The sequence below is a fragment of the Leucoraja erinacea genome, chromosome 7 (genome assembly GCF_028641065.1).
Source record: "Leucoraja erinacea ecotype New England chromosome 7, Leri_hhj_1, whole genome shotgun sequence".
NCBI lineage: Eukaryota > Metazoa > Chordata > Chondrichthyes > Rajiformes > Rajidae > Leucoraja > Leucoraja erinaceus.
Window position 1 is genome coordinate 15400387 of NC_073383.1, and position 13533 is coordinate 15413919.

At 41.6% G+C, this 13533-nt stretch overlaps 1 protein-coding gene across 1 annotated transcript in view; it reads left to right on the forward strand.

Moving 5' to 3' along the window:
• The window catches only part of LOC129698670 (carboxypeptidase inhibitor SmCI-like), a 43363-nt gene extending 30066 nt beyond the window's left edge, over positions 1–13297 (forward strand). The window contains exons 4-5 of the mRNA XM_055637823.1: positions 5120–5293; positions 11830–13297. Of these exons, the coding sequence (XP_055493798.1) occupies positions 5120–5293; positions 11830–11852 (197 nt within the window). The 3' untranslated portion in view covers positions 11853–13297. The remainder of the gene's footprint in view (positions 1–5119; positions 5294–11829) is intronic.
• The last annotated feature ends 236 nt before the right edge of the window (positions 13298–13533 follow it).

Sequence of the window (13533 nt, forward strand, 5' to 3'; positions counted from 1 at the left end):
CGTCTGACCTAGCACATAGTGGTAGACATTGTCCAGTCCATTAGAGGCTTATTGCTTCTTTCCATCCAGTCCATCGTGACGGCACGATGCATCACCAAGGCTGGATATATCATAAGGTCATAAGGAATAGGAGTAGAATTAGGCCATTCATCCCATCAAGTCTACTCCGCCATTCAATCATGGCTGATCTATCGTAGACACGAAATGCTGGAATAATCAGCGGGTCAGGCAGTATCTCTAGAGAGAAGGAATGGGTGACTTTTCAGGTTGAGACCCTTCTTCAGACTGATGTCATGGAAGGCCAAAGAAAGAATCGGAGACAGTAAGACTGGTGGGAGAATTGGGAAGGGGGAGGGGATAAAGAGAGAAAGCAGGGGTATCTGAAGTTAGAGAAATCAATGTTTATACCGTTGGGGTGTAAACTACCTAAGCAAAATATGAGGTGCTGTTCCTCCAATTTGTGCTGGGCCTCACACTGTTAATGGAGGAGGCCTAGGACAGAAAGGTCAGATTGGGAATGGGAGGGGGAGTTGAAATGCTGAGAACCGGGAGATCAGATAGGTTAAAACGGACTAAGCGGAGGTGTTCAGCGAAAGATCGCCGAGTCTGCGTTTGGTCTCGCCAGTGTAGAGAGGTTGACACCCGGAACAGCGGATACAATAGATGAGGTTGGAGGAGGTGCAAGCAAACCTTTGCCTCACCTGGAAAGACTGTTTGGGTCCTTGGATGGAGTCGAGGGGGAAGGTAAAGGGACAGGTGTTGCATCTCCAATAGCTGATCTGTCTCTCCCTCCTAACCTGTCTGAAGAAGGGTTTTGGCACGAAACGTTGTCTATTTCCCTCGCTCCATAGATGCTGCTGCACCCGCTCAGTTTCTCAAGCATTTTTGTCTCCCTCCTAACCCGTTTCTTCTGCCTTCTCCCCAAATTCATCAAGGATGTTTGCCATCCCGGCCATTCCCTTTTCTCTCTTCTATCTTGGATAGAGTTTGGATACCCAGATGCCCAGACTTAAGAGCAGCTGTTCCCCCACTGCTATGAGACACCTGAACCTATCACCTTTTTCACACCCCCTTCCCGGAGATGCTGCTAACGGACTCTTACTCTTAATTCTATCTAATTCACTTATTCAATTATTGCACTTTAGTATTGTAGGGGATCAGAGGGTATGGAGAGAAGGCAGGTACGGGATACTGAGTTGGATGATCAGCCATGATCATATTGAATGGCGGTGCAGGCTCGAAGGGCCGAATGGCCTACTCCTGCACCTAATTTTTAGGTTTCTATGTTTCTATGTTTTACCCTCCTTCAGATTGCACTTCAATCTTTATACAATTCTACTGTTTTGCAGTATGATGGAACTGTATGATGAGTACAGTTTATCATATTGCTGTATTTATCATTAATATAGGTATACAGCTTACTCTGTGGGCTTCATGCAAATCTAGAATGTCATTCTACGAAAATGACAGTATACTCATGTGAATCTAAATCTACTGTGAAATTCAGTAGCAATAAGTGGTGCGAAGACTAAGGAGCCTTGACTCAGGAGTCCTCTGAAGCTGCAGCAGCCTTTGACAAATTTATTTCCTTGAACTCCACATCCATTTATTTTCCCCCTTGTCAACCTGGCTTTATTGCTTAATTGAAATCCCAGGGAGCGAATTTGGGTGATGACTAATGAGACAACTGGCACTACAGTGACAATGTTCAATTAGAACATAGACCAGTGCAGGATAGGAACAGGCCCTTCGGCCCACAATGTCCATGCAGAACATGGTGTTGTTAAATTAATCACCACTGCTTGCATGTGATCCATATCCTCCCATTCCCTGCATATCCATGTGCCTAATAGCTTCTCAAATGCCACCGTTGTATCTGCCTCCACCACCAGCAGCACATTCCAGGCACCTATTTCTCTCTGTGAAAAAACTTGTACCACACATTTCTTTTATATTTTGCCCCTCTCACCTTAGAACTATGCCCTCCAGGTGATGATGGTGATAGAGCCGAGAAGCATATTGAAATGACAAAAACACTTACACTGCGCAAGTATAAATATACCGCAAAAGATACGATGTTAATGAGGGCCAAAGCCCAGATTCTTGGACTTTGCATGTTATTCAGGGTTTGTGCAGGCTTCCTTAGGAAGATATCCATTGAATTTTTCGATTTTACCTTTAGTTGAGGGAGCAATCTTAACTCTTTCTGTACGGTGGCCATTTTCATGATCAGTATGGAGTCAATGGAATTGACTTTTTAATTGACTGCTGTACCTTACCCGAGAATTATTTGTGTATTCATCGATTCCTCATTAAGAGTCTTTCTCAAACACAACCATGAAAAAATGCTACGACGGTCCCATGCTATTAAGGGATAACTATCTGAAAGTAATCTTGAAATCGTGTCGGTAATTTTTCTGCAATTGCCACAGTTGGGGGTTTGACATTGTGGATCCTGTTGTCAGCCTGCAGATATCAATACAAATATGCTTCAGCAGCAGACAACTGCCTCTGTCTTCAACCTCTGTCATTTTGTTTTCTACCCGCTGTAAATTGGAAGGGAAGAGATAGATACGGTTTAAATGGAACACTGCAGAAGGTATTGAGTGACAGCATTTATGAATCCAACACACCAACTGCAAAGTTTTTTTTGAAACTCAACATATTCAATGTGTTTAAGATATTTGTAAAACACCCAGTCAAATGGATGGCATTGTGTTTGTTGTCTACTGCGACAAACTCGGTTGATTCAATGTTGCGCTGTTGACCTGAGTTTCAATGTTGTTGCTTCGTCATCCTTCATGAAAGGGGAGTGGACTTCTCCCACGTCTAATGGAATTCCACCAGATGTTGGACATTTATGGAGAATGCTCTGCCTACAATCTCTCTTGAACTGAGGAGAATTTCTTTGGCCAGAGGGTGGCGAATCTGTGGAATTCATTACCACAAACGGTTGTGAAAGTCATGTCACTGGACATTTTGAAAGCGGAGATTGATAGGGTCTTCATTGGTAAGAGCATCAGAGTGGAGAAAGCAGGAGAATGGGGGTTGAGAGGGATAAATAGATCAGCCATGATCGAATGGCGGAGAAGACTTGATGGGCTGAATGGCCTGATTCTGATCCTATGTCTTGTGGTCCCATGTAAATAGCGTAAATACAGAGGAAGATTTTGGCAAATGTGGATAATGAGGTCCACTGCTGGACTGTTGTCTCCCCCAATTCTTCTAACCCCACCTCAGAGCAGCACTGGCTGCTCAGCACTGTTTGCCACATACACTTGGTAATGGCGATAAATGCCCAGATCATGGGGATTTTTCCTCCTTTCCACCTCACTGACCACATCAGTGGAAGCTAGTGCAGGCACCAGCAAGTAGACTCCCCAGGCATAGGAGACACATTTATTGTTAGCCTCTTTTTCTGCTACTTTATCCCCCAAAAAATGTTTTTGGATGTGCCTCTTCCTACTTTGAGGTTATATCCCATCTATTGCAGTGGAACTAGAGCCACATTTTTCTCCATAATGCGAAATGCCCATAAGAATATGCAATTGTCAGTCAGTTCTTGGGGGTTTGCTAACAGCATCTATGGAGCAAAGGAAATAGGCAACCTTTCGGGCCGAAACCCTTCCAGGTACGAGATGGAGGCGCAGGCAAGTCCCGAGGAAGCAAATGTGGCTGTGGTATCGGGTCTGGGTTAGGATGTGGCTGTAGAGTTGGAGGGAAGGGGGAATCACGCAGTCAGAGAGGAGGTTGTAAAACTGTGCTTCGATTGGAGGAGGAAAACTTCTTCAAAGTAGGCATACCTTGAGGAGATTTTGCAGTGGAGTAGACAAAGTATTTAAGAAGGAACCGCAGATGCTGGAAAATCGAAGGTAAACAAAAGTGCTGGAGAAACTCAGCATGTGCAGCAGCATCTATGGAGCGAAGGAAATAGGCAACGTTTTGGGCTGAAACCCTTCCCGAAGGGTTTGGCCTGAAACGTTGCCTATTTCCTTCGCTTCATAGTTGCAGCTGCACCTACTGTGTTTCTCCAACACTGTTGTCTACCTTCGATTTTCCAGCATCTGCAGTTCCATGCTAGCAGTTTAATACTTGCATCTCATTTCTCAGTTCTACTGAGAATTATAGAGTGATACAGTATGGGAACAGGTCCCTCGGCCCAACTTGCCCACACCGGCCAACATGTCCCAGCTATACCAGTGTCACCTGCCTGCCCTTGGTCCATATCCCTCCAGACCTGTCCTATCCATGTACCTGTCCAACTTTTCTTAAACGTTGGGATTGTCCCAGCCTAAACTACCTCCTCTGGCAATTTGTTCCATACTTCCACCACCATTTGTGTGAAAAGGTTGCCTCTCAGATTGCTGTTAAATCTTTTCCCTTTCACCTTAAACCTATGTCTTCTGGTCCTCGATTCACCTACGCTGGGCAAGAGACTCGGAGCATCTACCCGATCTATTCCTCTCGTGATTTTATACACCTTTATAAGATCACCCCTCATCCTCCTGCTCTCCAGGGAGAATGTGCAGGCTCAGCACTGACAGTTCCTGAGGTCAGGATGGAACCCGGGTGCATGGTAATGTGAGGAAGCAGCTCTATCAGGTGCATCACCGTGTCGCTATAACAAGAGAGTATTTGGACAGAATAGCTGAGACATTTACCGTTTCCCATTAGTTTTGTGTGGGAATCGAGATATGTTGCTGATGTCGGGATGATTTGCTCCTCTCTTTGTGTCATTCACATCCAAACATAATTCCCACCACTTTTAAGCTGGCATCTGGTTCTGTTTGCAAAAGACGAGATTAAACATTCACTTGAACAAAATGATAAATTTCAGCATTGTTTAACATAGATCAAAAAAGTATTTTAATTAAGATGAGACCTGGTGATGGAAGAAATGCAGGAATGCTGCCCAAAGTTATCGGATCCTTCTTGGTATTTCTTCATATGTGTATGCTGTTAAAACTGGTTTATTTAACTCATGCCAGGATAATCAATGGAGCCTGTAGAATCTTACCGAGTGCAATTAATTTTGGAATGGAAGATCATTTCAGTGCCAACTTCTGGTTTTCAAATACATCAGGCTTAATTTTTTCTGTATCTTTGCCTTTGAATTCAGATTACCAGAATATCTGCATGGCCCCGGCAGATAAAGGCAACTGCTACAAACGCATAACTAGACACTTCTACAACAATTCCAGTCTCGTCTGTGAGACCTTTACCTACAGTGGGTGTGGTGGAAATCAGAACAATTTTAGAAACAAAAAGCAGTGCAAACGGACGTGCAGGAAAGGTAGAAACTGTAATGTCTGTTCTTGTCTGACTTAATGTTGTTATTGAAGCTAGTGTGGATAAAGGATCTGAAATAGAAGATGATGAGCTACGTTGATGCAATGAACACAAACTTCTTAAAAGTAATAATAATGATGTGATAAAGACTGACAGTAATAGACCAAGCATGTGTTTAATGGGCAGCCCAATTATTCTAAGCAGTTGTAATGAATTTTCATATTGACTTGAACTTTGTGGGAAATATATTGAAACTGCTAATGTCAGCCCTGCAAAGTTGCCAATGTGCCTCGGATTTCTGCATATGTACATACAAGCACACATATCTTTAGGATTCTATCACCAATTCCTTTTCTCCAGTGATGCTGCTTAACCAGCTGAGTTACTCCACTTTCTGTGTCTATATTTGGTTTAAACCAGCATCTGCAGTTCCTTACTACACTTACATCTTAAAGTGGCTGTCAGTGGTTTGGTGCTGTCTGTCAGACAGTTTATATTCGTTCCTACGGGAGGATTACTGCAGATCCATTTGGATTTATTTATAAAATCATGAGAGGAATAGATTGGGTAGATGTACAGTCACTGCAATGCCCAGAGTAGGTGAATCGTGGACCAGAGGACATAGGTTCAAGGTGAAGAGGAAAAGATTTAATAGGAATCTGCGGGGAAACTTTTGGTGGCTGTATGGAACAAGTTGTCAGAGGAGGTAATTGAGGCTGGGACTATCCCAACGGTTAAGAAGCAATTAGACATGTACATGGATAGAACAAGTTTGGAGGAATATGGACCAAACGCGGGGAGGTGGGACTAGTGTAGCTGGGACATGTTAGCCGGTGTGGGCAAGATGGCTGAAGGGCCTGTTTTTACACTATGACTCTATGACTAGCAGTGAGTGCGAATGTTCAACTACAAATACTGTCCTGATAAAAATAAATCTAAACAGGACACACCAGGGAATTTGGCTGCATCTCCCTAAATGCAAAGTAAGTGTGTTTTGTTTCAGGTAGTAACGGTTTACCTAGTGATCTGCATTTTTTCGCAAGCCAACAGCTCCCTCTGCTGGTGGATGGGAAAATCACTAAAGCTTTTGGCTGCCGTATTGTGTATGTGCCTTTTGCTTGTTGCCAGCAAGGTCGATCCACTTACAAGATCTTGTAAGAATCACAAATGCTATATTTTAATGTGGTGCACTTTCAGCAGATTGGTCAGGATGCCAGCCAGTCATGAATGGTGGACATGTTTGGCAGATTAAAGACTGATCTTGCAAATCTTTTATTCTGACGCCAAATTAGGTTGCAATGACCTAGTCATTCAAGAGTCAAGAGCATAGGAAGGAACTGCACATGCTGGTTTACACCTAAGATAAACACAAAAAACTGGAGCACTCAGCAGGACACGCAACAAATCTGGAGAGAAGGAATGGGTGACGTTTCTGAAGAAGGGTCTTGACCTGAAACGTCACCCATTCCTTCTCTCCAGAAATGCTGCTTGTCCCGCTGAGTTACTCCATTTATTTGGGTCAAGAGTGTTTAAACGAGAACTTACCGTTTGAAGTTTGATCTTTATTTTATGAGAAGTTAGAGTGAGAGGCTACGTGAAGAACCCATGCGCGTCAATCTTCAAAGCAACTGTATGAAACCACAGACCACTTGCATGAACTTAAACTATAGAAAGATTAATAATGCTTTTACCGAATAATCTTTATGAGAATGAGGGTTGGGAGTGGAGGGCACGTAGTCTCTTACTCCAACTTCTCATAATATAAAGATCAAACTTCAAACGGTAAGTTCTCATTTAATCTTTCTATTTTATATCAAAGTCTCATGATGAGACAACATGAAGTTTTCTGTGGTTTCATGCAGTAAACCAATCTGTATGTGAAAAACACTAAACAGATAAACCATAAATGGTAGAAAAGACATGGGCCATTAACAACATGATGCTAACTTTACATACATGTACATTGCCCTTAATCGGACCACAGTCCCAAGTGCCTTTGGTTAGACAATAGCTCATGCAACACTGCACAGAACTCTATCTGCAATCATCCAGTCATGTTCAACGAAATTTTATAACTTCTGGAAGTCCGCTCATCTGAGCCTCCTGCTGTTGCAAGATGATCAAAAGGAAATATCCATTCTATTGGCTGCTAAGGAGCCAGCCCCCCCCCCCCAGTAGAGTAAGACTTGAAATTATTTGAATTCACTCCCGCTTTTAGCTGCTTACACTCTATCCATATTGAAATAGTCTGCAGCAACAATCTCTTGTGAAACTATTAAATGACTATGAAGAAACTACCCTTCATCTCATAGGTACTAGTAAGCTCAATGTACCTTTTTACATAATAAACACCCCCAATCTCCGATCTGGTGGGTATGTTGTCAACTCCAACTTGTACACAACCGTGCCCGTTTGCTATATGAGTTTATTCCCATAAATAGCTACCCTTATGTCAGAAATGACCCAGAGATCCGGACGGAGATTGTGCTGAAATCAGTTGTCATGAGCATAATTAACTTAAAAGATACTGCTTCAACATTTAGAATATAGTTGATGAATATCTGCATAATAATTTATACTGATTACACATTCCACACTACTTTGAATCTAGGCTTTAGAGTGTTCATATAAAAGACACTTTCATAACCTTCGTTAACAGTGGGTGAATAACCAATCATATGTTGTCCCACTTATAGAACTAGACACAATGACAAAACAGCAAGAACAGTGTCAATTGCGCTATAACATAATCGTTTCTCTTAAACCCAAACTAAAAACCACAAACCTCTGCTACTTCTATTTAAAGTAGCTCACATGTATCTCTTCACAAACTTTCCATACAACCATGCAGTGATAGATGTACGAGAAATAGGCTGAACTGGCTACCACTCGTGTCTTCGAGCAAATATAGGAGATTCTTTCAGCAGATGTATCTACAATGGAAGCCCTGGGTGAGTAGGCCAAAATGGCACTACCATAATTCATGTCGTCTATAACCTCCGTGTCAAAATGCCCTTTAGATCTGAGTAGGGCAGCATTAACTTTAGAATCTTTATAAATAGCCTAGGACTGAAGTCAAGCCCCTAGGTAGAACCTAAAATTTTCAACACTGGCCTTGCCTTAAAAGACCAGATATATCTGTGCCTCTCATGTATTGATATGGAAAAGTATGCATCTTCACGATCAATTGAGGCCCTAAATCCTCTGTAATCAGCTAAATTGCTGAATGACAATTATCCATCTTTACCAACCACATGATCAGACCAGCCAAACCCAAGCCTGATTTGGCATCCTCCATTTTTCTTCAACCTTGAGAAAATATTATAAATATACCCCTCTAGTTCTTGGGCAGACTGCTCTTCCATTGTGAGATGTCTCTGTTTCCACTTGGATAGCCATAGTTTCCTCTTTGAACCATAAGTACGGAAATCTTGGCTCCTCTTGCCACGGAGGAATTATTCAACCAGAAAACTGAATCTTACAACCGTTTATGATTTGTAAAGTGGAACATTTGGAGGTTATCTGTCCCCACCTGTTTGTCGAACCGTTTTACCTATCTCCGATTTGAATATAGACAGCACATCTCATGCGACTGATGTAATAATATTCCGACACTCAACAGCCTCCACCTCATTGTTGCTTTGCTGTCCATGACGAGACAGACGGTAACTAAATGTGATCAAGGCAGTTTCTGAGAAAGCACTTGCTAATAAAATAATCGACAAAAGGTGATTATCACCCCCCCGCCATGAAGATCCAGCAATCCCTGAGACAGACACCACCAAAAAATGGCCTCAGACAGAAGACTAATAGTCAACTGATCCTAGACTTTGCTCTATCTCCTTGCACAGACATCATGACCCGCTGGGAACAATACTGAGTATGAGCAGAGCGCTGCATCCATGGTGATCGCTGAAACCTGCGAGTAAAAGCCCTCTGGCTTGGTTAATTGTGCGGGCCTGGTGCTCCAAACCAGCCTCAGTGAAGCGGTATCTGCCACTCACTTGGTAGAGATGATATGTATGCATGTAAATGGGAACCTTACCCCCAAAGGGTGTATTTACCACACCCACCGCAGCCTTGAAACTCTCTTCCACTAAATTAACATAAATTGGGTAGACCTCCGGCCTATACCATCCTAACACAATTGGGTTTAGACTGCAAACTACACAAAAGTGCTAAGGTGTCTACTGTAAATCAGACAGCAGAATTTCCTCTACTGACCTTGCAAAAGCCAAATCCTTCCCTGAGAAAACCCAGAACTTTCTGGGGTATAAGGCTTTTTGACTCAACCTGTTCTTCTCCAGAGACCATGAAAGATACTAGACAGTCTATGCTGCCAGTAAATCCAAACCAGACTGCTCCATTTCGGAGTTTTTACGGAGGTTAGTATTCAAGAGACCTTACCTGCCAGCGTCTCTGAGCCCAGGTCGACCTCCTTGTTGGAGCTTCAGCGAATTTCCATTGCAGACCATGTCTGACCACATCTTCTGCATGCGGGCTGACGGGTTCTTCACGTAGTCTCACCCTATTCTGACCCTATTCTGCCTTCTCCCCATAACCCCTGACACCCGTTCTAAACAAAAATCTATCAATCTCTGCCTTAAAAATGTCCATTAACATGGCCTCCACAGCCTTCTGTGGTGATGAATTCCACAGATTCATCACCTGGAGGCTAAGAATCCCACAGTAAATGAATCTATCACTACATCCCAACGCTTTTACATGATCCACAAATTCAGGAAAGGATGAAATACTCTACCGTTACTTGGATAAGAGCAGCTCTATAAGAAGCTCAACAACATATTGGGTGCAATGACCCACTTGATTAACAACCCTTGAAAGATGCTGAATGTTGGCACCTTCCACCCACTGCAGCCCCAGTGTGTGCCAGGTACTAGGTAGATAAGTCTTTGAAAGGGAAATTTTGCAGGTCTATTGGGACAGGCTAGGTGATTGGGACTAGCTAGATTCCTCTGATACAACGCTGGTATGGGCTAGTTAAACTGAATGGACCCCTTTTCATGCTATAATCTTTATATAATTCTGATTTGTGCATTGGATCTATTGCAAACAGCGGAGAGCCAATCTTCAAACCTGCAAATTCTTTTCACTGCACCTTCGGGTGTATGTGACAAATAAAATTGACTTTGACTTTGCACAGTCCACCAAGGCCTACAGGATCTCCCAGTTGCTCACCATTTTAACTCCCCTTCCCATTCCTTCACTGGCCTTTCTCCCCTGGGCCTCCTCCATTGCCACAGTGAGCCCACTGGCAAATTGGAGGAGCAGCATGTCACATTCCTCCTAGGCAAATCTCAACACAACAGTATGAACTTTGAATTATCTGATTTTAGGTAATAATTCTTCCTTCCCCCCTTCCGTTTGTCGCCCTCGTCCTCACCCCTTTCTTCTCCATCCTCCCCTGTGCTGCACCTGGACTTGCACCTATTTTTTGTGTCCCAACCCCCCCCCCCCCCTTGTTACCTAAACATCTTGCTTCAACATAATTAAACAGAAACAAATGTAACTGTCTTATAATATTTAATGTATAATTATTGTGTGGTTAATGTACCCACATCTATTGTGCCATATTCCTCACTAGCCCATCCCTCTCTCACACACATACACACTGTGATTCCCTTCCTCTATCACCGACTCAGCAATGGAATTAAATAGTTGATGATAAATGTAAAAATAATTTCAGTGGTTTCAATGGTTTCTTTACAGTCACATGTACCAGGTACAGTAAGATACATGTTTTGCGTGGAGCAAAATCCTTGTACACAAGCACAATCACCCGGATCAGTACATTATGCACAAAACAGCCCACTGAGTCCATCTGCAAGTAATTTAGTGAATAACATTAAAAAAAATAGTATATGGAATAAACTTGTATTTCCCAAAATGGTTCTTCCCATTCCCAGGGTATGGACCACATTGGAATAATACATGCTGACTTGTTTTAAAGGCAGAATTTATTTGTAAATGCAAATGCTTTATCACAGTTAAGTAAGTTGCATGTGTTGCTTCTTCATTGTTGCTTTGATTTGAGGCATTTTTATTACTTGGTGTTTTTGACTTCCACAAATTTGTAAGTGTGGATGTGAAGAATACCCTGTGTAAGGACTGCAGAGGGCTCTCTGACCTTGCTGCTCAGTTCTACCGAACATATTATTGCGTATGGTACACAAAAATCCTGGAGAAACTCAGCGGGTGCAGCAGCATCTATGGAGCGAAGGAAATAGGTAACGTTTCGGGCCAAAACCCTTCTTCAGACCTGAAGAAGGGTTTCGGCCTGAAGCGTTACCTATTTCCTTCGCTCCATAGATGCTGCTGCACCCGCTGAGTTTCTCCAGCATTTTTGTGTACCTTCGATTTTCCAGCATCTGCAGTTCCTTCTTGAACATATTATTGTGTATATCTGTTTTTATGTTTCTCAATGCAATGGTGATCACCTCAAACAAGAAGAAAGAACCTTGTGTATTTCTTCGAGCTGGTCAAAATAAATTTCACAGTTATTTTTTTTTTATCTTTCAGGAACTAGATATCACAATCCTTAAAGTTGGCTGAAAATATGAACAACTTTCAAACAAACTTCGATGAGAATCAGATTGTCACAGGAAGTCTTGCAATCGTTTGGAATTAGAGATGCAATAGTTTGCACTTTTAATATTTTTGTTTTAATATTTCTGCTCAATCTGTTTAACCAGTGTAATTTAACCCAATGCCACAACCTTGAAACTAGTTAACAATATTTGTAAGCTTAAATCAATCAAAAAGGACATGTTCCCAAACCATGCAGGCAGTGAAAAAAAGATGCAACTACTATTGGGTTTGGGACATTCCTCAAAAGTGCTGCAAATACTTTTAGGGAATTAGACATGACACATTTTTGGGCAACTGGCATCAGATATCAGGTGGCTCAGTGGTACAGTTGCTGTCTTACAGCGCCAGAGACCCGGGTTCGATCATGACTATAGGTGCTTTTCTGTACAAGTCTGTATGTTCTCCCTGTGACCACGTGGGTTTTTTCCGGGTGCTCCGGTTTCCTCCCATGCTCCAAGGACGTACAGGTTTGTAGGTTAATTGGCTTTGGTAAAGATTGTAAATTGTCCCTAGTGTGTAGGATAGTGCTAGTGTATAGGGATCGCTGGTCGGCGCAGACTCGGTGTATTTCCTCGCTGTATTTCTAAACTAAACTAAACTAAATCATGCAAAGCCATGTGTGGCATATCTGGACAAAAACATTGACAAATGGCCATCGGATACCTCATTCACTTGAAATTATCCTTTTGTGTTCCACAAAATCAGCATTTTTTTTGTCAGTAATAAAGTGGCACAATAATGTTTATGTGTCTGAATTATATATTTCCATGTAAAATCCAAATTGCATTCATCATCCAATGAACAAACAAAAATAATTGTCTAATTACTGCTTGTAAATGCTGTGACCTTATAATTGTGAAGGCTGTGATTAAATAATTTGGCTACACAGTGATCTCTGTTGTAACCTACAGTATTAGACTTCATGTTTTTCCTCTGTACTCATCCTCTTGTTTCAACACAAAGATCCTTCATCTTTTTAAACAATGTGATAAAATAATTGAGACCTGTTTGTTGCTGGTATTGCCATGTGGTAGCATTATTTCAATGTAACAAGCATTGGAATAAATAAGCATGATCACACAAATACAAGCTGCTGTTACATCATGAGCTTAAGGTTGTTGGCCCTTCCAACTCATTAATGTTTTACTTTTATAAGATTGTAATTCTTGAAAAATAAAAGTCATCATATTATCAATGACAATGCAGTTTAAGGATGTGGAGCCTGATAACTACAGACTTGCATTTTGAAATGAACTGACTTTCTTTTAATATATGTGCATATCAGGACAGTCGTTGCCATATTGATTGAAGATCAAAAGCATTCTATCATGCATTAATAACACACTTAATATGTGCAATGATCCCATAGTTTACATGAAATAAAGTATTTTAAAACCAATCAATGTGTGTTTAGCTTTATTTATTTTTTTTATTTAAAATTTTTATTAGAAGTAAGCACAGTCATATGGCACCAAAGTGCCTAATATATATTTTCATAATACATTTTATGTACAACTTCTTTTTTTTTTGTTACATTGAAAAAAGATGAGAATAAGAAAAAGAGGTTAGATAGTAAAGGATAGAAAAATGTGAAATATATAGTGTGTGAAGAAAGAAAACGAGTAAATGAAGAAA